The sequence below is a fragment of the Cephus cinctus genome, unplaced genomic scaffold (genome assembly GCF_000341935.2).
Source record: "Cephus cinctus unplaced genomic scaffold, Ccin1 Ccin1_scaffold0123, whole genome shotgun sequence".
Taxonomy (NCBI): domain Eukaryota; kingdom Metazoa; phylum Arthropoda; class Insecta; order Hymenoptera; family Cephidae; genus Cephus; species Cephus cinctus.
The window spans coordinates 1,290,977-1,318,364 of record NW_014332857.1 but is presented as its reverse complement, the minus strand read 5'-3'; the positions used below and the strand labels follow the sequence as shown (position 1 = coordinate 1,318,364).

At 34.0% G+C, this 27,388-nt stretch overlaps 4 protein-coding genes across 10 annotated transcripts in view; 2 read left to right on the top strand and 2 right to left on the bottom strand.

The window, feature by feature from the left end:
- Positions 1–4,433: 4,433 nt before the first annotated feature.
- Positions 4,434–7,981, top strand: LOC107274960 (acetylcholine receptor subunit beta-like 2). Of its 2 annotated transcripts, none has more exons than XM_015754604.2 (13): positions 4,434–4,591; positions 4,851–5,008; positions 5,137–5,181; positions 5,295–5,404; positions 5,517–5,697; positions 5,769–5,925; positions 6,192–6,319; positions 6,415–6,590; positions 6,659–6,811; positions 6,915–7,039; positions 7,268–7,380; positions 7,498–7,700; positions 7,813–7,981. In XM_015754604.2, the coding sequence occupies exons 1-13, from the start codon at positions 4,543–4,545 to the stop codon at positions 7,823–7,825; spliced, it is 1,611 nt and encodes a 536-aa protein (XP_015610090.1). In that variant the 5' UTR covers positions 4,434–4,542; the 3' UTR covers positions 7,826–7,981. The 2 variants fall into 2 exon arrangements, with proteins under 2 accessions (XP_015610090.1, XP_015610089.1); XM_015754603.2 differs by having other exon boundaries at positions 6,882–7,039.
- A 142-nt stretch (positions 7,982–8,123) lies between these two features.
- Positions 8,124–17,972, top strand: LOC107274959 (A disintegrin and metalloproteinase with thrombospondin motifs adt-1). Of its 3 annotated transcripts, XM_015754601.2 has the most exons (14): positions 8,124–8,812; positions 13,362–13,431; positions 14,000–14,253; positions 14,340–14,807; positions 14,904–15,165; positions 15,222–15,327; positions 15,409–15,543; positions 15,624–15,873; positions 15,998–16,191; positions 16,270–16,451; positions 16,569–16,711; positions 16,804–17,070; positions 17,140–17,251; positions 17,329–17,972. In XM_015754601.2, exons 1-14 carry the CDS (start codon positions 8,744–8,746, stop codon positions 17,847–17,849), a joined length of 3,033 nt encoding a protein of 1,010 aa, XP_015610087.1. In that variant the 5' UTR covers positions 8,124–8,743; the 3' UTR covers positions 17,850–17,972. The 3 variants fall into 3 exon arrangements, with proteins under 3 accessions (XP_015610087.1, XP_024935771.1, XP_024935770.1); XM_025080003.1 differs by having other exon boundaries at positions 14,000–14,232; positions 14,340–15,165; XM_025080002.1 differs by having other exon boundaries at positions 14,340–15,165.
- Positions 17,973–18,243: 271 nt separating this feature from the next.
- LOC107274961 (ras-related protein Rab-43) lies at positions 18,244–20,894 on the bottom strand. Its single transcript, XM_015754605.2, has 5 exons — positions 20,492–20,894; positions 19,784–19,868; positions 19,379–19,477; positions 19,135–19,292; positions 18,244–19,044 (listed from the first exon to the last, which is right to left on the bottom strand). The coding sequence occupies exons 1-5, from the start codon at positions 20,699–20,701 to the stop codon at positions 18,937–18,939; spliced, it is 660 nt and encodes a 219-aa protein (XP_015610091.1). The 5' UTR covers positions 20,702–20,894; the 3' UTR covers positions 18,244–18,936.
- Positions 20,895–21,079: 185 nt separating this feature from the next.
- LOC107274958 (serine-rich adhesin for platelets) overlaps positions 21,080–27,388 on the bottom strand; it is a 28,325-nt gene continuing 22,016 nt past the window's right edge. For all 4 annotated transcript variants that reach the window (XM_015754597.2, XM_015754596.2, XM_015754599.2 and 1 more), the window contains 16 exons: positions 27,020–27,293; positions 26,832–26,930; positions 26,568–26,736; positions 26,282–26,439; positions 25,625–25,869; positions 25,335–25,536; positions 25,120–25,271; positions 24,573–25,034; positions 24,339–24,489; positions 24,031–24,182; positions 23,581–23,853; positions 23,375–23,498; positions 23,035–23,229; positions 22,686–22,960; positions 22,463–22,618; positions 21,080–22,315 (listed from right to left, as the gene is read on the bottom strand). In XM_015754597.2, coding sequence (XP_015610083.1) covers positions 22,229–22,315; positions 22,463–22,618; positions 22,686–22,960; positions 23,035–23,229; positions 23,375–23,498; positions 23,581–23,853; positions 24,031–24,182; positions 24,339–24,489; positions 24,573–25,034; positions 25,120–25,271; positions 25,335–25,536; positions 25,625–25,869; positions 26,282–26,439; positions 26,568–26,736; positions 26,832–26,930; positions 27,020–27,293 — 3,174 coding nt within the window. In that variant the 3' untranslated portion in view covers positions 21,080–22,228. The remainder of the gene's footprint in view (positions 22,316–22,462; positions 22,619–22,685; positions 22,961–23,034; positions 23,230–23,374; positions 23,499–23,580; positions 23,854–24,030; positions 24,183–24,338; positions 24,490–24,572; positions 25,035–25,119; positions 25,272–25,334; positions 25,537–25,624; positions 25,870–26,281; positions 26,440–26,567; positions 26,737–26,831; positions 26,931–27,019; positions 27,294–27,388) is intronic.

The following is a 27,388-nucleotide window of genomic DNA, read 5'->3' as shown; positions in this document are numbered from 1 at the left end:
TGTATTATTTTCTCACGCAATACATTCTTTTATATACTACTTACCTTTAGGTTATGGGTAGCTAAAACGTAACTACGCTTGCGCGTATCTCTCCGTAGTTCCTACAATGATCACCAACTCCCGCAAACACAGCGCCATCATTTTACGGTGGCGGTGTCTCAACGAACTATGAAACGTTAAACACACGTAGAACTTTAGTTATGCAGTTTTACCAACTGCTTCGCTTCAATGTTTCTCGACGCTCGTTAAACGCATATGTATGCATAGGCATAAACTGTACAAATTCAATATAGACTGATCCTCTGTATGCAAAACGATATTATAATTTTCAGTAAAAAGAAACGAAATTTATTTAACAAACCACAATGTAAAATCACGTGACAAGTTGAGTATTTAAATTACTCATCTCGTTACACGTAACCATGAATTTTCATGTACTAATTAAATTTTCGTATAAAGTACCATTTAAATTTTATATATTTTTTTTCTGTAGAATACAATAAGACTCGTGCACAGATAACGTTGTTTGGATATTAAGTACCTCATCGCTTGGAAATAATGTTGCACCTGACTATACTCAGCAATTCAATTTCTGTATAGCGAATGTAAAAATAATTTTTCGATACAGAAAGAACCTGTTTTACATTACCGGAAATTCAGCATCTGCGTCAAAACGAATTTACTTCCTATTTCAAATATGTTATTCAGGCTCAATCTCTCGGTGAGATAAAAGATGCTGTGCAAATTGACAGAAATTAATGACTCTCGAGTCTTAATGATTAATGATTAATTATTCATCGAGATAAGACAATGCTTTAGACTTTCCTTTTCTTTACGTTAAGACTGCAGACTAAATACGATTAAAAAATTAAATATTTACTTAAGAAATTGGTATGACTTATTGTTATCAACATAATCAAATCTACCAACAATAATGTATTATCTCAAGCTTGTCATTGTTTTCAAGAAAATCTCAAATTTAACAAAGTACATTCTTGTCTTGAAATAAATATTAATTATGTGAATTAATTAATTGACATTTCCACAAGTGCACTCACAATTATCAATTAAAACCTTCAAACGATGAAAACCAAAATTTCTTATCAAGCAAAATATCAACTAATCTGCGTTATTCAATTTGATTTAATTAAATAAATATTTTTCTCGTAGGAACAAAAGAACAAAAATATTTTCAAATAAAAAATATCAGATAAATTTAATTTCACGAAATTTCTTCGGTAACCCATACAAGATGGCGCCATATTTGAAACCCACAATGCTAACCTAACAAGTATTAATGGCATGAGAGTGAATGATGAACCTGCTGTGAGGAACAAGTACCAATGTACCTCTAGATCTACGTTGATCTATAAGTAAGATCTACAAGAAGGATCTACGATATCATCGTACCGATATGAATTAACTGCTGTGATAATGAATCGACTTGCATTACACTTAATAAATTTAATCACTGTAATTTTCAGTGATAAATGCACTCCGCTACCAGGTACAGTTAATTTATAATTCTTTACTAGACGAAACTTCGTAATTTATCGTATTATTATTTACAATCGATTTTGCACCAATAAATTATATCTATAATTTCACGATCAATCATATACAAGACGGACGGTTGTAGGATTCTATGAATTTATGCTGGATAAATATATATATATATATACATATATATATACATGAATAATTACTCCTGTCTCATGGCAGTTACGTAACAGGTAAAACAACGTAAGAAAAAATTTCTTATCGTTAATATAATTCCAGTGCCGTTATCATAATTTCGTTAGGAAGATTCGATAGTAAATGACACCATTAACGTTAATAGCTTCAGCTCACTGTCGTTGTTACCATAACTTAAGTAGAAGATAAAATAGACGCTTTTCGTATTAACATAATTCTATCGTGAGCGACACTTTTTTTCGAAATCCTCCCACCGTCGCACCTCAATCTAAATGTACAAGAAATGTAAATGCGTGGAGCTTCTAAGAAATATGGTGGCTTCTTCTTTCTGAATTATCATCAGTATCGTTGCACTTGGGAAGATGCAGTGGCTGCAGCCTTATCTGCGAAGTGTACAGTCGGCATTTCTTTGTTCATTGTCTTGATCTGGCAATGACAAAATGTCGACAATGCCAGAACGGTGCTTCCGTCGTGTTCGGAGATGAAAATCAGTTGGGACAAAAAAATTATCAATTTTAGCCTGAACTTTCTCGTGCGACTGTACTTCGAAAAAAAAAAAAAAAACTGTTACCTTTCGACCGAGAAAAATGAGGAGTCAAAAATTATGTAAAAAATTTGTTTTTTCGAAATACTTCCTTTTTTTGTGTATATGTCAATTCGTCGAAGAAAATTCATGAAAATCGTGATAAAACGATACTTATGGTGTTGATTGGTAAAATGACCTCGTATATTTATATGCACTTTTATATATGACCAATATATTTATTTATGTATTATAACTAGATATACATGATAAATAGATATACATGTACATATGTGCTCGTTTATCATTCCTTGCAATATACCTACCGGGCTGCTGCCAGTCCTGAAACGATGATGATCCGGCTGTCAACATTCGATCGCCATTGGGCCCTATTAACTTCCAGTCCTAATCTTGAGGAGGATCGTTCACCGTAGCTAAAGGTCGTTTCATATGGATCATGTATGCATCGTATAACGAGGATATCATTAGGGTGACTCTGTCAGGCATAAATTATATTTCTTTAATAATTTTAAAGACAAATTGGTTCGTCCCACGTATAAACCTTCTTTTCTAGTCATACATATGTATTTATACGTCTTTATGGAGAACCCGGTGGGTCCTGTCAATAAGTTCAGTCGATCCATGAGAAAGGTGGAATTTTAATTGACTATCAATAAATTTGAAAGTCAATCGATACAAGCGAAATACTGAACACGGCTGAACACTCGAATTCCTTTCCTTATTTATCGATTACAGTTTGCATATCCTGATCTCATGTGAGTTTGTAAATTTTCATCGAGCTCGGAAGTGATTACGATTGGCTTAACTTGGTAAGTGAATTAAAAACAAAAATACTAAATTGAACACTCTATAACTGTCTTTTATTACAAGTAGTATACTTCAGAGATCTTTTTTATGATCCAGCTGTAATTTAAATTGCAATTAATTTTGTATATTTCAACTTGCTCATCATTATAGGTAACCAAGGCTGATTATTGCTTTTTGGGGTAATTTATATAGCAAGTTGTTACAGTTGTTTGGAAGTAATTATTTTTAATTGACAGGTTAAAGGTAATTATAAATTAGTGACTATTTACGTTTTTATATAATTTAATTTATTACCTAATAGCTATGATAAATTTAGTAATCAATAATCATTATAATTTCAAATTAAATCAAAGCTGTGCTAATGAATGCCGATTGTGTTGTTTGTTTGTACAATGTCAGTTGCAGCGAAATTTGTTTACTACCTGGGAATTATAATAATTGGATATGAAATTTGATAAAAATATTAATATTTTATGCAGGATATAATCTTATTCAAAATTGAGAAGCACTGACTTAATAAAAATCACCCCGCCACGTTGGCTGCATTATATTCGCACAATAAGGACGTATACGTTCAGCGAGACTGTGGCGTGAAGGGGTTTATTATTTCGCAAACTTTTTTATACGCAACTACGTCACAGGGGGTGAAACAACTTCAGGTCGAACTTCCATTCATCTCAAAATTCAAAGGAGATAAACATGGGTATTGTGAAGAAGAAAGTGAGGCGACATTTCTCACTATGGTCCTATATAAAGGAAGATGTCAGACTTGAGATGACGTTTTATTTTTCTGTCATTTGAAAGCGTGATAAATACTTAAACTTACTATTTTTCAACGATGAGACGTGTTGTGTGGTTGAAAATGGAAATCAAATGCACTGCATTTCACCAGTTATGAAATAATTTTATTTATTGGATTTATTAATCGATTGTTATTTGGAATTTCGAAGATAATATTAATAATGTATTTTCGTTATATTGAACGTAAGGGCGTGTGCTGCCATCAGTGACTCCTGTGCAAACTAAACGAAACCATGCTCAGTTTTGTCGGTAAAGAAATTACATTACCTGCGCAGTAGTTTGAAAAAAAAAATTATATTTGAAATACAATAAATTTATAGATAAATTATATTCCTTGACTGTATTTCTAGATAAATGACTTATCTTAGAGTGTTCTTGGAATTATTTAAGTATCAGGGTAATTATTGATGAAAGATAATAATTTATCAACATTTTCCAGAACTGTTATAGATAAACGGTCTCTCTTGTGACTTTGAATAAATATAAGAAAAAATTTGTGAAAATATGTTTTGAAAATTCAAAAAACTGAATATGAGCGTCGCGGCGCCAGCGTCGAATATCGACCTTAAACCAGAGGGATGCTGCGCCTCAACGTTCTAATGGCCGCAGTATCACCACTGCCGTGTTCTTATCATATCTAAAGTTTTCGTAGCTTCAATCGTTTTTAATTGCTTTTGTCGTACAAGATTTTCAACATGCGAGTTAAATTAATATTCTTCTTTGCTTTTTTTAGCATCGTACAAGGTAAGTCTGGACAACAACCCTTCTTGTTTCCATTGGATACACCCTTTCGAAACACCCATACAAATGCAACATGTCAAATACTTCAATACAAAATTTGTTGTTGTTTCTCCCTTTTTGACAAATATATTTTATTAATACAAGTGCGAACCCCCTTTGTTGTTTGTTTCGATTATTAATTACTAGCAAGTTGTAGCTAACTACTCTATATGCTTCATACATTTTTTTTAAAATAAATAAATAAACAATGCTTATATCACAGGTATTATCCATATAAAACATTTCGAAGCAAATCCCGACACGAAAAGGCTTTATGATGATTTATTGTCGAACTACAACAGATTAATTCGACCAGTCATCAACAACACAGAAACATTAACCGTTTGGTTGGGGTTGAAGTTGTCGCAATTGATTGAAATGGTAATATATATTTATATTGATGTGACATTTTAAATTTATCAACATCCAATCTAATAAAATCTAACTAGGTGTTGTAAAATCAACCACAATCAATATAATAAACAATTTAATAGTATGATTTTTTACAGAATTTAAAAAATCAGGTCATGACAACTAACGTATGGGTAGAGCAGGTGAGAACCTTTCAATGAAAAAATTCGACGTAACAATAACATTTATTTAAACAATCTCCTATAATTATTAATTAATATTTACCCATAACACATCTGATTACACGTTTACGCAGAAATGGTTCGATTACAAACTACGTTGGGATCCGAATGAATACGGAGGTATTGAGATGTTGTATGTACCTTCGGAAAACATATGGCTGCCCGACATCGTCCTGTACAACAAGTAAGACGTAGAACAGAAAAAAAATGTTGTATACGTATCATAATTGTCTGAAGTAAAAAAAAGTTTTGAAACTTTACAAAAATATAATGAAATTATTTTTCTTGTTCATCAGTGCTGATGGCAATTACGAGGTGACGCTGATGACCAAAGCAACTTTGAAGTACACTGGCGAAGTTGCATGGAAACCGCCAGCTATTTATAAATCGTCTTGCGAGATAAACGTCGAGTATTTTCCGTTTGACGAACAATCCTGCATCATGAAATTTGGTTCTTGGACGTACAATGGCGCGCAGGTCGGTTGTCGGAATGAACATTGACAAGCTTTGTGCAATATTGTATAACAAAAACAAATTATACAACACAGGTAGACCTTAAGCATATGGAACAAGTAGCTGGCAGCAATTTGGTGCCCGTTGGAATTGACTTGAGCGACTTTTATTTGTCCGTCGAATGGGATATACTCGAAGTACCAGCAGCACGTAACGAGGAGTACTACCCTTGTTGTACGGAACCTTATTCAGGTAAAGAAAAAAGGTCAAATTAAAAAAATGACTATAGCACTTTTTTGTATGCGTTCATATAACAATCGCGAAATAATTATACGTAAAAAAAATATATAGCAGGAACTGAGCGTGATATTTAAATTTATTTGATTTAAATAGTAAAATTGTACGTACAAAAGACTGATAAGATAATAATATCTCGAACAACAGTTAATACTCTCGACGTCTACTAATTAAGACTTAATGACTGTCACGGTGCAACAAAAGTATACTTAACTGTACAGATATCACATTCAACATTACCATGAGAAGAAAAACTTTATTCTACACCGTAAATCTTATAATACCGTGTGTGGGCATCACATTCCTAACCGTACTGGTGTTTTATCTACCAAGTGATTCAGGGGAAAAGGTAATTTAATTATTATCAATAGTCAAATCGGAGTGGATAAAAATTTGAAAATTAATCTTTAAAGAAATTTATTAGAAAATTTTCAAATTCCACAGGTCTCATTGTGTTCCTCCATCTTACTGTCGTTGACAGTGTTCTTTTTACTTCTGGCAGAAATCATTCCGCCAACGTCATTGGCCATACCACTGCTAGGGAAATATTTATTATTTACAATGATCCTAGTAACTTTATCCATATGGATAACTGTTTGCGTTCTAAACGTTCACTTCCGGTAAGTATCCTAAAAAAATTTATTGAACTTTGATTTTTCGAATATAAATTGTTTTCACTTAACACCAGGTCACCGTCTACTCATAATATGTCACCCTGGGTAAAACAAGTTTTTTTAAATTGGATGCCACGAATTTTAATGATGCGTCGCACCCCATATTCCACACCTGAGTACGATGATACATATATGGATAGTGGTTATACGAACGAGGTGGATTTTAGGTAAGTTACTAGACTCCAGGTTTCGCTTCGTTTTTGTTCGTTTGAGTGAAAAAAAAAAAACCTAATGCAGTATCGATATCTGGAATCACGATTGCGTATGCAGTTTCCGGGACAGCGTGAGCGATTACCCGTCCGAATTGAAGGGAAGCCCAGACGGTTTTGAAAGCGTCACTTCCGCTTACAAAAGCATACGGGACGACGAACATCGACACATGCCCCATGCGTCAAGTGAGCATTTATATTTGAATTTAATATTTTATTATATCGACTGACATATAAATATATAAATATATAAATATTTATAAATATATTGATGATCTGGAATGGGGATGCTGGCGAATTGGTTCTTGGCTATGGTCCCCACTTCTAAGCATTGTCGATACTCAGTGTACGTGATATACGAAATATATTAATATATTAATACATTAATATATTTTACGTTTAAATATAATATAGTAACTGACAGCGAGAACACAATGCCAAGACATTTATCACCGGAAGTCATGTCGGCTCTTGAAGGCGTCCGTTTCATTGCTCAACATATTAAGGATGCTGACAAGGATAACGAGGTGACCATTTTATAAGAGTCAATTGATTTTGATGATATTCATAATTCTTGTATTTTGCAAAAATATTTGTATGGGTTGTCAGATTTTTTTTTAGATGTCAATCCAATTTTTTTTTAGGTTATAGAAGATTGGAAATTCGTGGCTATGGTCCTCGACAGATTCTTTCTCTGGGTTTTTACAATCGCTTGCTTTGGGGGCACTTTGGGCATCATCTGTCAGGCCCCGAGTCTCTACGATACACGGGAACCCGTGGACCAAAGACTTTCTGGGATCTCATTGCGAAAGAGTTTTATGCATCCAAAAGAGTTTTTTCCAGAAGAGTAAGCACAGACAATTTTTTATATTCCCAAAAATCACTTGTACAATAAAATATGTATTTCGAGTATGCAAATTATTATGTATGCAAATACAAGTTTGATTCATTTCTTTCAGATTCGATACTTGAGTCTCAAAAAAATATTTTATCCAATCATTTTTTTGACTTGTCCATCAACAACGAATCGCATCTCCTCACGAGTCATTGTTACTGATATAAGGAATTTTCTGTATATACATACATCTGTACTATTACATATTTATTAAAATTGTCTATAACCGTAAAGCACCTGTCACAGCGTTCAACGTTTAATTAACAGACGATAAACGCGTTTTAATCAACTTTGTGAACCCACGTCACTAAATTATTACAATTTATAATTGTCACTAATATACTTGTATCCCAAAAGGACCCGACGACCTAATAATTCTTTTTAATCAAAAAACTTTACAAAAATTTTACAATTATTAAATTTTACCTCGCTGAATTACCTATTCGATATTAAATACTATGTGGATTATAATTCATCGATAAGTATGCTTATGTAAATAACAAAAATGTTTATTAAATATTAAGATCCTAATATTGTTATTTTAGTCCAAATTTAATTACAATTAATCAAATACTTCATTACTCAACACTATTATACAATTGGAGCAACACCTTCATCATACTGTCCAAATTGTTAATAAAATTGGCAGTAAAGAAAATGGCAGCTGGTGCACATGCATAAATAATTTACTGGAAGAACAGGAAGGGGGACTCTTCTTCTCTACGAGTGGGAGTTACCTCATCCAAACTGTAACACATTCAGTAGCCAGCTGGTTCGCCATCCGCAACATTCCGCGTAAAGCAAAATCCTTTCTCGCCGTTTCACATACATTTTTAGTCTAAACATTGAAATTAGAAAACCGCGAATAAATTTTGTTCTTCGCGATAAAAAATACATTCGCATTCAAACATTCGAAAGACCATAAATAGGAAAAAGTGAAATAAAGTTTAATAAAAATAAATAAAATAATAAAATATTTATCTATCAGTAATGACATGAAGTGGGCATTAAATATTGAACTATTTCTTGTCTACATTATAATCTGCCAGGGAGACAGTACACAGGTGAATAAAATATAATATACATATAATATATGGTCATTAGGTATACGTTATAAATAAATTATTATGATGAATCCATTAAATCAATAAAACCTGAATCATTTTCGAATTTTCATCCAGCAAGAACAACCGTACATAAAAATTTGTTGAAACAATTTTTTAGTCAACCGTGTCCAATTAGTTGAAGTTCATTTTCACCATGATCGGTCACGATCGCTCAACCCTGTCGATAGTCTCTTTGGTATTTATTAAACAAAAACAACAACGGTACAATGCTATTGTACAACAATACTAGCTGTACCAATTTGATTGATTATACGTAAATTATATAGTGGGTGATAGAAAAAGTTTGGACCTTTATATAAAATCAATCATATTTCCTTGACTTTCAATTTCGAAATTTCCGTTTTCATTTTTAATCGCAACCATATTAAATCCAATCTGAAGCTAACAGTCAAAATGGCCACACAACTTCTATTGTTTGTCGAACCGGGCGAAACAGCCTTGGCACATCGTGCGCGTACAAAAACGTGTCAAATAATTGTAGTGAAATGTAATGAGGTAACGAATGAAGCTGAATCGAACCCTGAATAGTCTAACGCTGTTGTGCGTTATAATTGGAGTGGTTCCTATGTCCGTTTCGCGACACAAGTACGAAGAATCACACGCGTGCACATCTATGCACAGAATTACACATATGTTTTTCAATGTCGCATTTTTACCAAATTGAAAATCCTATAGACTGTTAAAAATGAGTAAAAAAAAAATGTATGAAAACGTCAAAAAATGACAGTTTATTATTTATAATTCGTAATCGTACTACGATGGCGAGATATACTGGAATCGCAAATAACAAGATATATCAGAGAAATTATATTTGTGCGTTATTGTATTCTAAAAAAAAAAAATTTTATGAATTTTTTTATTTTAACACATTTGGCCTCGAACCAACCCAGTTGTTACAAGACTTAATAATTCTATACGGTGCTAAAACAGTTAGCTTTTACTGCCACGTTCTAATAACTGCGTTAAGAAAATAACACTGGAACATTTTGGATACTACGGAAACGTAGCCTTTGCTATGCTTTGTTATGAGCCACCACGCTACTTGACTGTCATTAAAGGTATCTTGACAATACTAGTTGGTCACAGCATCCGAATATTAAAAATGAAATCTGATAAATTACTTTTTGTCGTTCTTTTGTGATAAAAATAGTTATAATTTTTTTTCAATACTTATCATTATTTCCAAATTTGTATTGTGCTGTAATTCCAAATTAGTACAACTCGTCTGAAAGTCTTTCGGTTCCAAACCATTACATACAACACCATTGTCGATCCTGTATTTTCATTGTTAAAATGACCTTTGCACAAGCACGATTTACATATCCGACCATTGAAAAGTGTTGTCCGTCGTTAGAATCATTTTGGAACATTCGGAAGTGTGTTGTTGTATATATGCTTTACGACAGATTTCAACACGTGCAGTATGCATGGATACACTTCGGATACAACATTGTTGTGACGGTTAAAATTTTAGAAACGTACAACATTTTGTTATGGAAAATTTAGTACCAACAAATGATTGCTGTATAATTAATAATAATTGAGATAATTAAAATTTTTATATTTTACAATTTATATGCAGTTATCTTCTTTGCTTCGGTGTCATAAGTTTTAATTGTAAACTGCTTAATGTCATATTCGACACGTGGTTATTTTATGGGTAATTGACTTCCGGTGTCAGATGATAATTATCCTGAACAACCTGTGCGACCTCTACCCGTGCAGTGACGTTTAAGAGATCGCAAAGCAGATTTCCCCCGAAAAAACCACAAAGCTTGGATATTCATTAGATTACCCGATCCGTGTAAAATCTTAACGATTCAGTATCTTATTTTCGATGATTTCGAAAGGGTAAAGTTTCCTTTTTTTTAATTGCCATTTCGTCATTGCAATAATCATTTCATCGTAGAAATCAAATAATACCTCAGCTATCTAATTACCTGTATTCATAACGAATGATGAATTTATGTAAAAAAATGACTTTCGAAATTACGCTCCATAATACCAAAAAAATCGCGAAGCATAAAATTCGTAAGATTGACACACGACTAACAGAAATTGTGATACCAGAATAATTTTTTTTCACAAACGGAGCGTTTTTGCTCTCACGCGAAGCAAACGTAACAACCTCGATTTCAAGGTCTCAGAAGGATAATCTTCATGTCACGTACAAATACGAAAGGATTTTCACACGATGTCAATCTGAGAGACAAAATTTCAGTGCTTTTGCAAAGTTTGAAAAAAAAATTTACATAAAATCATGTTAACGAACACGATCAAATTAAAAGATTCGCACGTAAGATAAAAAAATTCGCATACAGGCAAATTTCGCAAAAAGTACGTAAACCGTGCAAATCTTAAAAAATAATTGAAGCACGCCAAACAACTGCCGGAAGATGTGAGAAAAGATACGACGAAAGCCAAGATACGACGCCGGATATACGGTCTTCCGGTATAGCGAATGAAGTTTCAGTGATTTTACCAGATCGATTACAGATTTTCACACCTGTGATCAAAAGGAAGTTGTCACTCAGTTTCGTAAGCAGTGGCAAGTTCAAGTACCGATTCTTATCGTAACGACCTTGAACAACTTTTTTTTTGTGAATTGAGATCACGTCGTTCCGCATCATCGATTATTTATATCTGGAAGAAAAGCAAAAATATATATATATACATATATTTATACAGCTTTCGATGAACTGAAAGATTCAATGATGCTTTCACAATATTTCGCTCGCGTTCAGTCACGCGATAAAACAATGAACAAAAGGAAAATGCAGGTGGAACGCCATAAATATGCGTCAAGAGCGCATTTACCTACTTGCCATAGTTCTTACTTATGCTGCTCTAGTTACTAACTGTGATAAACGTTCGAGTCCTTTTGCGAACTGGATTGAAGTACAACTACTATTTTGGCATCTGCACCCAACACGTACAAAAACTAAAACTTTGCGCAGCAAAGTTTTGCACGCGATACAACGAATACTATGGGTCGATCAACAACATTAGTGATCTGCTATCATAAAGTAATACAACAAAATTTTGTGAACTACCAAAATTATTGTTCTTACGTACCATCGGATGACGGTACGTCGAACCTGCAACGAATCGACCTTCTAATTAATCAATGGCGTAATTTTGTAAAGACCGCAGTACCGGTATCGTCGGATGATTCGGCATCATTGGTTTTTCATTGTCCAATGAGGCAAACTTTTTGGGTAAAAAAAAAGTCTCGAAGAAAACGTCAGCTCCCGGTCGACTTTATGTCAGAGAGAGGCGAAGACATTGGCCTCCACAAAATGGTCACGCTGGATGCTCCCTGTTTTGTACGACAATGACTTCCGCTGGTAACGTGGAATAGATGACCGCCGAGACGAAATAAACGTTCATCCTAAATTTGAATTTTATGTGTGAAAAATTTTGGAAAAGAATTTCAAAAATTAAGTTAGTTATCGATCGATACGTAAAATCATAAATATTACGTGTTACAAGTCCTACGCGTAATATCCCACAAGTCTCATATGTTACTTGGACATACCCTACATGTCGTAAACGCGATCTAAAAAAATCCTAATAACATTTCGATGTTGCAATGTTCAAATATGAAAAACAAAAAATATTAATTTTATCTCGAAAATTTTTTAACGTGAGATCATCGAAATGTCACAAGGATTTGTTCAGCTCGCATTTTTCGATTTGCATTTATCCTGCAATATACACACGTGTAGGATTAATTTGTAATGTATTTCTATGAAGTATAATAAATAATGCAACGTATGATAATAAACAAAATAATAATTAGCTATCCTATGTTACAAAATTTTTTTTTCATATCTCATTCAAAGACTTATTACTTGTGCTCATGCACGTATCTGAAACCAAAGTGAAATTCACTTTTATGCCATGAAGTAGCCGAGAAAATACACGTAGCTGGAAGTCGGAAGGCATTGGCCTCCAGATGGTCACGCTTAATGCACGTCGATGTAAATTTACGTCTTCCGGTCAAGAGGTTATGGATAATCAACCTAAAGAAGTCGACAAAGATTTTTGTAATCGGATCAATTCATCCGAATAGATAAATGAATGGATGGATATGCTTGAAAATTTTTGAAATGACATATTTTATGGATGAGCTTTTTTAAATAATTTTTTTAGGACCTCTCAATGTTGTTTCCAAAAATTGACCATTGAATGTTTAAGAACTTACGGCTTGAGATTAACATACATTTACTCAGGATGCGATTAAAAAACTGTTGAATTCTATAAGTCGAGCATACAACACGCGTGAAAGTGAATCTCTTTGGTCTCTTAGCCAAGAGAATTGCTTTTACTTTAATACAAATTATGTGTACAGTACATAGATGTTTAATGTTGTTGTAGTATAAATTTACTATTGTTCTATGCTGACAGGTAAAATTATTGTTGCCCAATCATTAATTTTACGTTATTAATTATGTTGTACGAAAGTAGTGTTGTTGTTTCACAGGTGACGAAAGACAACATTAGACAACTCTTATCGGACACGGAATGGCAATCATTGATTGGATCAACACCAGGTATTTTTTTAATACAGTCATTTTGTCACCAACAACAACAAAAACAACAATTATGTAATGAACGTTGTTGTTTTTTAACAAATGATTTGCAATATATATATATATATATATATATGTTGCATCTGCTAATTGAATCATCAAAGTTGAAGATTACATTGCAAATTTCACATTTGCACTTTTGCAACGTCAATCATACACAACAACAACACCGCTATTGCAACTAGTACCGGTAATACGCATAAATTAACATTTCACGCGGCATGACGATAATTAAATATCACATGTAAAAATATGGGATCTCATAACACAACACATCCCGTTCCCACAAGGAACGTCTGGTGTTACTTTCTTTTTCACTTTTAGATTCTTATCGTCAATCTACCACCGTCGGCACGTTAACTTACTTATTGTTCATTTTCATATGGGTCGATACAATTGAATGTATTAATTTAAGGAGTCGTATAAAAATTAATAAACAATATTACCAAAAAAAAATGTATTTTATTAATATATTATCTATTTTACAGAAAATATATATTTATACAATTTTTTTTATTGCACATTACAGAGACGGATTACGAGATCGTAGATCCGAGAGTTCGCAGATTGCGTCGGTCTCCGAGGGAACACGCGATCTCGATTTCCGGTCCAGGTCGCGTTTGGTTTCGTGCAATATCACCGAGCGACTCTATACTCTCGCGGGAATTCATTTTACTCAAAAGACACGAAAATGGAACGGAGGATATTACGGAGAAACACAGAGAGGAGTACTCGTGTTATTACAGAGGCGACGACATTGCGGTATCGATATGCAATGGGATTGTAACTGTTGAAAAATTAATTTCTGTCTTAATTATATTGTTCATTATTATTGTTGTTGTTGTTCATGGATATTTTTTATTTTACAGAGAGGTATCATTGCCGGAAACGATTCGAGTTATTATATAATTCGTCCATTACCTGATCGATTTTATAACGAGATTTCTGACGAGATGCCACATCTTATATCGAAAAGGATACTGCCGAAATATTTTAATTCAAATAACGAAAGCGACTTTGAAAATCATAGTGAAAAAAGAATTATTAATTTTTTCGATCCTTCGATAAATCTCGAGACCAAGGACCGGGATGCTGAGATCCACGATAATAACATTCTCGATAGTGGAAGAGCCGGATTTTTGGAAGAGGAAAAAAGCAAAAATGAAAAATCGACAAAGAGAAGGAAACGCGGGTTTCGAGACAGCACTAATAGCGGTCCGATCTTTGTGGAAACGGCAGTGTTCGTTGACAGAGACTTATATAAGCACATGTCACGAAATTATCCAAAAGACACTGAAAGAGAATTAATAAGATTTGTTTTGGCAATGATTAATGCGGTAATGATAAGAAAATTTTGTTTCTTTGAAAATATATATTGTCTATTAAAAAAAATCATGAAACCCCACCCGGCATTAAGAACTGACAATTTTCAGGTGCAACTGCTTTATCACGATCCGTCATTGGGACAGATAGTAAATTTTGTTCTGAAACGATTAGAAATTTTACACGCTGATCCAATTGATCTTCACAGACCCCACGATATAGATAAATATCTAAGTAGCTTTTGTCAATGGCAAGGAAGAGAAAATCCAGGCACCGATCAAGACAAGAATCATTGGGATCACGCACTGATGTTGACTGGATTAGATTTGTACGTGGTGAACAAGCGTGGAAAAGTCAGTTCGCAAGTTGTAGGTGAGTCAAGGAATTTTATTGTTCTTAACAACAAAACTGAAAATAACGAACAACAGGACTGGCACCAGTTGCGGGAATGTGCACAAAGACAAGCAGCTGCACCGTGAACGAGGGTAGACACTTTGAAAGTGTTTACGTTGTGGCGCACGAAATTGGTCATAAGTGAGATAAAATACGAATAAGTCAAAATTACAACAAAAATTGCTTCTGATTTCTATTGTTACGAATAATTATTCTCTTCAGTCTGGGTATGAGACACGACGGCGGAACGTCTGACAACGACTGTGATCCAACGAGTTACATAATGAGTCCGACTTTGGGTTCTGGCAAGATCACTTGGTCACACTGCAGCAGAAATTACCTCAAGAATTTTTTAAGGTAACAATGTCTGAATGACATTTTTTTTCAAGTAACAAAATCACTATCGCAATAAATCTTGAAGATTTTTCGTTTTACAGAACGGCACAGTCCAGATGTCTTCTTGATCATGGTAGCAGCGGCGGTCAACTTGATCATAGCGCAGAAGGTATTTTACCTGGTGAAAGATTCGATTCGGATCATCAGTGCATGTTGAAATATGGTTTTGGCAGTAGACACTCGACGCAACAGCCACTGGAAGATATTTGCAGAGATATACACTGTGAGAGAGAAAGATATACGTGGACGTCACATCCTGCTCTCGAAGGAACGTACTGCGGTGAAGATAAAGTAATTTTACAAGATAAAATAAGATTTTTGAAATTTACCAAATCGAGGAATTTTTTTCATTCATTATTATAACTATTGAACCATGATCGTTAATAATATATACATATATATTATGTCGTGACAGTGGTGCCGGAGTGGTAGATGCGTGAATAGAAATGGAAGATCAAGAACAGGCGGAAGCAATGAAAAAATTGCAGGATCTTGGAGCGGATGGCACATTTCAGAGTGCGCTTCCGGTTGTCTATCCGAAGACAGGGACGACGGAAGTATCGATAGCACAGGCATTAGAGTAATAATGCGTACCTGTACTAATCCAAGGTACAAAGTAAAAAAGTGTCGACGTGGTTCGGAGAGATAATACAATATTTTTTTTTACTGACAATTCTTCGATCTTAGTCCACAGAATGGTGGTGAAAAATGTGTCGGTCCACGTAAGCGATATGTGGCTTGTAAGGCAACACAGTGCATGAAAATATCACGTACTACTATAAGCGAATTTGCTGATCAAATTTGTACCCGAGCACGAGAGGTTGACAATGATTTGATGGGAACGGGATTACAAAGAATTTCGTCTGATCGTGAGTCAAAGAATTATTTGTATACAATAGAGAATTTTGAGAAACAACAATAAACTATGAACAAATTAAGTTTGATTTATTTAGTAAAAATGCGAAATGTTTTTATGCCTTTTCTAGCTGAAGAAGCTTGCACCGTCTGGTGCCATACTAGAAACAAAGGTGCTAAAAGTAGAGGATGGATATTTCCAGATGGTACAAAGTGTCGGACGCGAAGGAATGATTTTTATAGGACATCTTACTGCATCGCTGGTCGTTGCGAGGTTTGGGATAATAATTTTGTGTGTTAATATTGTAGCTAGAGATTTTATGAAAGTTTTGGTAATATTGTTTTCTGGCACTGTTTTACGTTTAGGAATTTCGATGCTCTGGACCGGATGAATATAAATTTTTAAACTCACCAGAGAGGTGTTCTGGTCTGAATGTCAACCATGTGGACAGAAAGGATGATATTGCTCTACTTAGTCAAAATTTGAATCCTGAAAAAACGAAGGACAACTGGATTGTCTCTAGCGATTGTCACTTTAACTGTCTGGCGCCAGGAATTGGTATACGACTAGTTAGTAAAATTCGTCCTGGAAGAAACGAAACCAGTATTCAACTTTGTGATCCAGATTCGAACGTAAGAATTTCATACGTTTATTGTATTACCTTTGTTATTCGGTATAGTTAAATTTTTCTTTATTGTTAGAGATGCGAGAAACTAAAGAGTCCTTATCAATTCGCCACGAATATTTGTAAGAAATATAAATTTCGAGTGAGACAACTTTCTGGTTTAGGAATGCAAATATCACCATCGATCGGTAAGGCAGTTCTCATTAACGCTTATAATTATTTTTAACGATATATTCAAAAATCTTTTTTTTTTTTACCAAACTAGAGGATCCTGACAGACCCTGCCGTGTTGCCTGCCAAGATGAAACCGTGTCACACAGATTCTATTTAGTAAACGGAGAAAATGGCTGGTTCCCTTTTGGAACTTCCTGTAGCAAACGCAATCATAAATCATTTTGCGTAGCTGGAAAATGTTTAGAATTTGGAGAAGACGATACTCCATTGCACGAGAGTATCTTCGCACTTCCTTTATTATCGCGAAACAAACGCACAGCTTCCATTGATGAAAGTGCGATAAATCGAAATTTAAAAAAATATTCGGAAAATGTTAGGAATTTTAGTAGGAATGTGACATTGTTGAGAAAACGAAGAAATTTGGAATTGGACAGAACAACCATCTTGTCTCATCTCAATCAACGAGAATTGGATAGTATTATCTGGCACCTTAATTTCTCTGGTTCCTATAGAACGGAATTGTTACCTTTTCAAATAGATCTTAATAATCCTATACACGTTCCTTTTGATGAATCTGATTACAGATTTTATGATTACACTGGTTACAGTTGAGCATATTTTGTATTTGTCTATTTATAAAAATTTTATCAACAGCTGTACCATCTCTTGAATAAAAATATTGATCATGAACTGATTAACAAACATTTTATATTCAAGTTGTTATTGTCCAATTATCTCCGTAAATTTTAGCTTCCAGAAGACAACAATCGTAACATGTACCTTCAAGTTGATTTTAGAAGGTAACAAAATTTATTCCACAATAATATAAAACTTGAACGGAGTGTTTAGTTTTCTTGTTATATGAAGCTGAAACTCCAACGTGAGCAAATAAGTATCCAGAAGGTTTCACGGGGTTGACGGATAGAATAAAATCCAGTGCATATTATTATGTAGAATTACCTTATAAAATAGGTATGAATTGAGCAAATAACATTTAGTACAAGAGTATAATAACAACTGTATATTGAATTTCATTGTTAAAGTTATTGTGAACACGTCAGATTTCATCCTTAATTTGATATTTAGTTTTCAGTAGAAATCTCCAAATCCAATTTTATGTAAATGTATAACAAGTAACAATTGGCTATGGTAAAGTTACTCTAAGTTACAATAATTTATGTTATATAAAATATAAATATATTAAATATATAATTTTAGAATATCATTTCATGCTTCACGGTATAACTCAAAATGAGATTTTATAGCGTAATAAAGATTCGTTAACAAGATATTTATGTATCTAAGATTCGTTTACGGCGTTAACTGTTTCATACATCATTTCACTTATTATACATTCATTTTCAACTATTTTGTATTAATTCCTTCACGATAGCGTATAGTGTTTAAATACAATGAGTGGTCATGGAGCTTGCAAAACTTTGAAAGGCACTGAGTATTTAAAATTGTAATATTAATGTATAAGTTAGAAAAAAATTGTGGAAGAAAGTCGCATAATTTCACCATTTTGCAATTGGACGGTGTATAAAAATAGCACTAATTAAGACTAATAGACTAATTAAGCATATGAAGATCAATAAAAAATATGAATTCAGACCTTTATAAATACTAAGATTCTTGTGTGATCTTCATTAGCTTTTAAATGAGCTTACGTAATTGTTAATAAATAAAAAACCTTCCTTCAGAATATTTTGTAGGAGCAACCTGAGCAAGAAGATAATTCTCGACCTGTTCCGAGCTTAACAACTTCATCCTGACTTGGGTCGAATTGACGATTTTCATGGCGCCTCTAAAAAAAATATAGGAATAGTTCATTACTTTTTAAATAATTTAGACCATTTGTTTTCAACATATACTGTGTTTCACAGTTTGTAATTACTTTAAGCTCAGACGCCAAGTAAAAGAAAACTGCATCGATATTGGTGTTCTCTTTGGCTGAAGTTTCTACGACATGCAAAACTTCTGGCAAGTATTTACATACTGCATCAGCTTCTCCTTTTTCAACTTCTCGTAAGCTTTCTAAGTCGCATTTGTTTCCTACAATTAGGATGCTTGTCAATAAATTAATAGCTATTTGACATAACATTTCCTTCAATTTGTAGAGTACATTTCAAGAGACATACCAACTAAAACCAACATAACATGTGATGATGTGTACCTCCGCACTTCTTCAACCCATCTCTGCAAGCTGAGAAAAGTTGATCGTTTTGTGATGTCGTAAACTGAAATGAAACAGCGTCACAGCAACATGGACTGTGATATTAAAAATCCATTAATGCCGCGATTGCTGCATATTCGACATCACGATTTCAGAAATAACTAGCAAAAGTGATATTGAAATTAACCAATAATGTTTACAGACAGTTGAAACAATTTTTAACCATCAAAAACGTTATTCATTAAATGCAGCAATAAGGAATATACATAAATCTACTTACTTGCGCAATGTATAAGCATAACAAAAATAAATAAGTGAAATACGTGTTTACAAGAATAATTGCATTTTCTGAACTAAGAGTAATATTTACCTACAATGACTCCATTCGCTGATCTATAATAACTTTGCGTTATAGTACGAAATCTTTCTTGTCCTGCAGTATCCCATATTTGGAGCTAAAATAAAATAAAGTATTTAATGATATGAAGTATTTAAATACTCATGCAAGATTATAAAGACTACCTTAAAACTCACTATCTTTAAACATAAATAATTGAACTTACAGAAAACTTATGCTAAAATAAAGTTAACAAAGCACGCATGACATAAATAATACATTTGAAGCCTTCAATAATATTAAGCAACATTCAATATTTTGGAGCCAATCGGTCTATAGCCCTGTGCAATTTGTTCCAATTGACAAATGTGTACGAAAAAGAGGGGATAAATTCTAGGTGGTGGAGAAGCATGTCTCCTAATGAATTGTGTTATCTGATTTAGAAGTGCCACTTGTCAACTTAGCAATGGAGTAAAAATTGCTTTGGTCATTCAAGATTAGACCTCCCAACTTTATTAATAGAATTGTTATCAAACAGATAATGTGAAATGAAACGACGGGCAGTGAAAGCCAAACATTTATCCCACATTGTTTTTAAATGACTCATTAGTAATCATTATGATAAAATTATTGCTGTATGCACATTTTTATATAATGACTTGCGTGCATTATTCAAGGTTAGGATACAAAAAACAGATTTATGCAATTATTTATACGTATAAAACAATGCAAATGAGTCACCTTCACCCGTTTTCCATCTACCACCACAGTTTTCATTGAAAAATCAACTCCTATCGTGCTTCCGTGCCTTTCGATGAAAGTGCCCGATTTAAATCTTTGAACAACACACGTTTTTCCAGTGCCACAGTCCCCGATAAGAACAATTTTAAACAAATAGTCAAAATTCTCATCGCTCGTCGTCATTAAATTGTCCGGATCGCGGTTTGACATTTTACTGTTATCACGAAAATATAAAAAATAACTCTGTTATTGCACTGCCTGCAACCTGCCAAAACCGCGGGCTACGCCATCTTTTCTGATGACGTTTCCATCTTTACTGTAAGCCCACGGCTGTAATCCTTTCTCTTTCATTATTGCATTTTGTTCTTAACCAATTCTCTAAAACTCCAATCATTATTGTCACTTCTATGAATGTAACAATTGTGTTGTATTTTAAGCAAGTATTAGTAATATAATGGGATTTAAATAAAAACAATCCATTGGGATAAAACGGACACAGTTTGAAAAACATACAAAATTTCAATGTAGAGAAAGTATATCGGGAATGTTAAGCTGCCTTTATCTTATTAGTTGTAAATAATTAACAAATTCCTTTTAACAGTTCGGCAAAATTGCCAATTATATTTTACGGCGAATATAGAAAAGCATGGAAATATATATCGAAAACATTAGTATGTACATACAATGGACCATATATATATCACGCCAAAATGTAACGCAATGGAAGTTTTTAGTCTCGCAGTTGAAAATGTGTACCTCATATCCTTCGATTCGTATCTACAATCGCACTTGTAATTATTATTAAGATATTTTCAACGGCAGTGCAGAAAGAAAAATCATTTTACTAGCAACTTATAAGAGTTTTGCGACGCAATATGGAAAAATGAAAAACGTAAATTTAGAAATTTTGGACACAGAGCTTTTGCAAAAATACATAATAAAGTATATTACGGAGAACAACTTTTGTAGCAATAATTCTATTCATAACTCCGATACTATCTACACTGGTATTAGAAAGTGGAAATTTCTTATCAATTCTATATTTCGCGAGAAATCGGATTTTTCACACTGGAACAATTAATGCCGGAGCAATTAGCAGACTGAACATTGCACATAAATATTGTCATTCCAAATAGATAATATAAATGTCCTGGGTGGGGACATTTTATTAATGATAATTATAAAGCCCATACAAATATAAAGGAGATATTCGCAAGCTATGTAACGTTTGGCGCGTATGAAAAATATAATTATACATTTATATACTGAGTGGGGCAGCGAGGATAAACAATAAAAATTATTGATAATCAAGGAAGTACGTGTCAATTAATTCTCTAAACAACAATTTGTTCAATCTTACAACAGAAGTCGTTAAATAATATACGATGTCAAAGCAATCAGAAATTTGAGATGATAAAATTGATTTCGTTTCAATACACGTCGAGGTAAAAAAATTAAACAGATTATGCGTTCTCTTAAATAAGAAATAACTTCATTATCCTCGCTCTTTCACTCTGCATATAATTACATTTTAGAGGTTACGCAATAAGTAACCAAAACCGCATTACAGTTTATACTCTTCGGCCAGATGCCAACTTTAGGCATGTTTCCACACAAATGACACACCTAGAGGTTAAACATTTCGACATATAATTACGAATCATTTACAGTTAATGCAGATTTTATTAACGTGTTGCGAAAACTGTTTCTGTTGATTCTGTCGAAACATGTTATTCATTAGAAAAGTCCTATGTTCTTCTTTAATTTCAGTTGCTTCCAAATTGGCAGTTTCTGAAATACTTCTTTTGTCATACCTAGCAACTCCTGCAATAACGATAATAAACTTAGATATATTATAACCTTCTCCGATTTCATCATCAATAGAATATTAAATAAATTATCCAATCAAGAAGTATTCCTAATAAATCATTTATAGCTGCGAGTAACAAAATTATCTAACTAGAAACTCACTTTGAAGTGCTGTGGTGATAAATACAATTCAAGGCATGTTGGATCAACACCTTCTGGTAACGGTCGCTGCAGCAATTGAGCAGGAGGATATGTGCTTTTTGTTAGGCGCGCAAGTTCAGCTTCAACGCTTAGTACCTCACCCGGCTTACGGCCATCCTATTAAAAGAATAAATATTTAAAATTCCAATATTGATCGTCTCAACTTGAATAATGAAATGCTCACTCTTATATTAATTTCAGCGACGTCATCATGATAAACCCAAATAGGAAATAAATTTGTAAACTGAAGTGGTTCGAGGCCAGCCCAAACCAAATACACAGGACAGTCTGTTGCTTCTGGATGAGTTATTTTCCAATACTGTATTGCCATATTCATTAGAGCTCTTCTCTCAGCCTGCCATCTTACAGCACCACTACCAGTTTGATCTTTGTCACCGGTGTCAGGCCACCAACCCTGCCACACCCAAAGTTCGTCCCTGTTGTCCAGTAAAAAAAGAGCTGAAAGAATAAGATCAATAAATTTCTTGATAGTGTACTGTGTACCATAATATGACTTGTTCAAATATATATACCTGGTTGGTTAACTTGGTAAAGTTCTTCTTGGAGAAAAGGAAAAGGCGTAGCAAGTTCAGCCCTATGTGCGCAAAGCAATTCGGTTGGTGTAAAAACACCGTGAAGGCTTGAAAAGTGGAAGAGCCTTGGCGTGTGATCCTTTACTTCTGCGTTTGTAAGTGACACATAAAGTTTTTTCTTCATACCACCCAATGCTGAAACATTTGTTTATATGTAAATAATTTCTCACTTTATGTCACGTCATATTTGAAAACATGGAATTATTGATTTTTTATATTTCGAACAACAATATACTATTAGAAAGATATATTACATTTTATAAAACGCAAGCAAGCTTACCAGTAAAAAATTCTTTCGGTTCCTCGCCTTCGTTTATTTCACAAATATTTATGTTACTATCCGCTGTCAATCCTACTTCTTCTGGACGATTTTTCTTCAATAAATTTGCTGCGTTTAGAGCATTCTTAATAAACGAAAATGTGTTGGTTAATAAAAGTCACACAATACATTCATTTCCCTAATCTGTGTGGTTGTTCAATTTGTACCTGTCTAATATGTGGCAGTGTATTAGATCCGTGCCATACGTACAACTCTTCATCAGTTGCACCAAGCAACAAGATGGAACCGCGACTTCTTAATTGTCGGGCGCTACATGGTACTTCGACGAGTGACGTTTCAGACTCAAGAGTACCACGACAAATGTACATTCTCCATTTGGAATCTGTCCTTTTCTCCATACGCTTTCCATTATTTACAACCATTCTTCCAGAGAACAGGTTCAGGAACACAGCCGGTTCAAAGCCTTGAACTACGCGAACCTAGCGGGACAATATATTAAAGATTTTGGTTTTAAAACACGAATGTTACTTCAAAAGTTACAATTGATACTGCGTATTACAACAGATATGCTAAACCGAAGGATTTAAAGTTTCAATTATGGTTCAAAATATGTGTATATCTAATATCTCAACCTATTTTTTCTGATTCGATCATACCTGTCGTCCTTCTTCACGGTCTAATTCAACAGTCAATAAAGCAGCGGTCCCTTGTTCGTTCAAAGATGCATTTTTACCTTGCCAAATAAAATATACACATCGATCTCTACCAATTACAGAATGCTTCGATGGTTGTCCACTGAGTTCTCTGCCTGAATAATATACAATATAATTAACCTGTTACATACTGTATATACAATATACGAATATTTAAAGAAGTAACTATAAAATATATATATACAAAAGTTGATGCAAGCGAGTCAGCCTTTTCTATAATATTAGAATTGGTTAAACATCAGTATACTAACCAGTAATAGTTATGGTGAACATCCAACGAACGATGTAGCTGTCACTGGAAAAAAATTGGCCAACTGAACTATCACTTAAAAGTGTATATGAGAATTCATCGACGTGCCAAACAGTGACATTGGTCGTAGAGATTTCGTGATGTCTCATCAACTAAAAGTTAATAAAACCAGTTAGAATAATTGTTTCGGATTCACTTTACTTTGAAAAATATAAGCTTTTGTAAAATGGGTTACCTCCTCATCGTACCATCCAGTTCCTCTACCTAAGTGAGTTCCCTCAAGTACAAAATCTACTAAAGTTGTATTAGGCTGGATCATCGTATCGATGTTCGAAGGTTCAACAACAATACTTCCATCTACTTGCTCCTTGACGTTGTTATCCTTCGTTCGTATCACGCGAGAAAAGTCTGGCCAATCGAGGAACTTTTCACGAAACAGTATTGTCTCCATATGCTGGGTTAATTTCCCAAATAAGCACCAGGATGGTCTCTCCGAACCCTTTTTATCAAGAGTCTCAATTTTGGCACGTCTACCGATTGTCAATGCGGCATTGATTGGACAGATTGCACACTCTTCATAATCGTAACCTTCCTCCCACAACTCTTTAGTTAAACGTGTTGCCACTTTTCTTTTATCCATTGAAGCTGTTTTACCGTTCCATATGTACATCTCACTTCCAAAATCAAAGACCAGAATCTGTCGGATTAAATAAATAAGAATATGAAACAAAAGCAGTTAATATTTTTACAAATTACGCTATGATAATTAACCACATTGTTACCTTGCTTGGATCAAGCATCTCTATCTTTGGTATCGAACCCCAATATTTTTCAAACGGCACAAGTTCCTCACCAGTAATTTCATATACCATGTTTGTGTCAATCACTGCAGATTCATACAATTCATCCTCATCCGGATGACCAGCTTCTATGGCTACAGAAAAGACAAATATTTAGATAAGCATAATTCTAACAAAAATATTAAAGTATGTCTCACCTTCTACGTCATTATCCTGAACACCAAGATGATTCCAAAAGTTCAAGACATGACTTCTACTGCAAGTTGGTTTGTCTTCGCTAATTGTTATAATTTCTGAAGCCTGCGAGCCTAAATCCTTGGTCTGTTGAATTCGCTGTGCAATTTCCACAGCACGAGCTCTCTCTATAACATTACTGTACTTCCCTACATAATTGTAAATCTGTAATATTAATTAAACAACTGAAGGACTTTGCAATATTACAATTTACATTATTATTATGAAAATATATAGCATTGCTACATCTTACTTCTGTTTTTGTCACAAGAATATAATTGTCACCACTATTAACACTGGCAGCGATGGGTTCCACTAAACGAACTTGAACATGTCGACGACCCTTTACTAAAATTAACATCAAATCTTTGTATGCACACAATTTATTCGCATGTCCAATTGCGTCTCCGCTGAGAGTTTTCAATGTTACAGCACTGAAATTTTCGGTGGACGCCAAACCTGCCAAAGCTTCAACAGCAAATGATGAACTTTTCGCCACTGTACAAGAACAAAAAATATATCATTGTCACCTTACTGTGTAAAATCTAAGTCTTTTTAGTGCAACACCTATCAACTCTATCGTTACATGCCTTCTGATAAATACAAGAAAAAGAAGAACAACTCACTTCAAGCTTGATACTGATACAAATTATATTTTCCACAGAACCGTTGAAATTATTACTTCTATTGAGATAAAATAGTGTACTAGTGTAGTTTCAATTCGACTACGAAACCAACGTCAAAGACCAAAGTGACATTGTCAAATCTAGCGGTATGATAAAATAACGTTAACCATCATTGCTTCATCGTGTAACGTGTTATCACTTCGTACGAAATGAATATATAATGAACTGTCCGGATCCATATAGTAAACAAATATATTCAAAAAATATTTTCATTCTTTACTCACGTTTTTCTATATTCAGACTCCGCATAACTTTCTCTGCCACTCCCGTTTTGATTTCTGTGTATTCAGTCTTGAGATCTGTACGGGCTGCCAAAGCGCGCAGAGGATTTTTCGAAGCCAATCGGCGTCGTTGCGTTCGAACAATACGTTTCTGAACAAGCCTATAACATTAGCGTAAAATTATTTGACTTTTAGTAAAAAAAGAAAATTAGGTGTCTGTTTTTTTTTTCGATTTTTGTTCTTCGTACAGTAGATACTCGAATAAGTATAATTCATTTTGAAAACTCACAACTCCGAGTAGGACGTCACGAGATCAAAATCGCTAGAGTTTAGCTCAAGAGTTTCCGATTCACATTTTTCCGATGAAACGCCCTTGAAAAATGCAGTAAACGTCTCGTCATCCGCTCGCGGAATTGAAACTGTTGGAGCAACCTTATTTGATGATGCACTGTCTTCTCCTATAAGAAGAATAAGCAGAGGTGATTTAAAATGATAAATTATCAATCAAAAATATTAAAAGTAATATCATTATTTATTAAATTAACAAACTCACCACTATCGTCCGTTACAGGTTCCGAAAAACTACGTTGGAACGTAATTGTTGCTTCCTTACTCGGACTGCTAGGCGTAGACGAAGCATCCTTAACATTTCCTGTAAAAAAGATTGTATAATAAAAAATTTGTAACACAACTAATAATTGTATTTCCATAATTAAACAAATATTTTAACTAATCTCATACCTTTTCGACTTCGAAATCTTTCAGGCCGTGGTACCTTCTTCCTGTTACAACCATTTCTGGTAGTTTCAACGAGTGGCGATAACAACTCCGAATTCGAACCTTCAAATTGTTCGACTTTCATTTTACCAGCAACTGAAAATTTCACGGCATCCGGCATCGCCACTCTCTTCCGCCATCCTTCCGCGGCAGATTCCAATTTTCCAAGTCGATCGGCAAGCACGCCTTGTCTAATAACCGAATCGTCCTTGCTTGAAGCACCATCAGTTACGGAATCCTAACCACGTTAAAAATAGTTATTCATTTCGCCACCAGTGTAATTCATTTAACTAATTGTAATTAGCGTGACATATGCTGTATATATTATTTTTA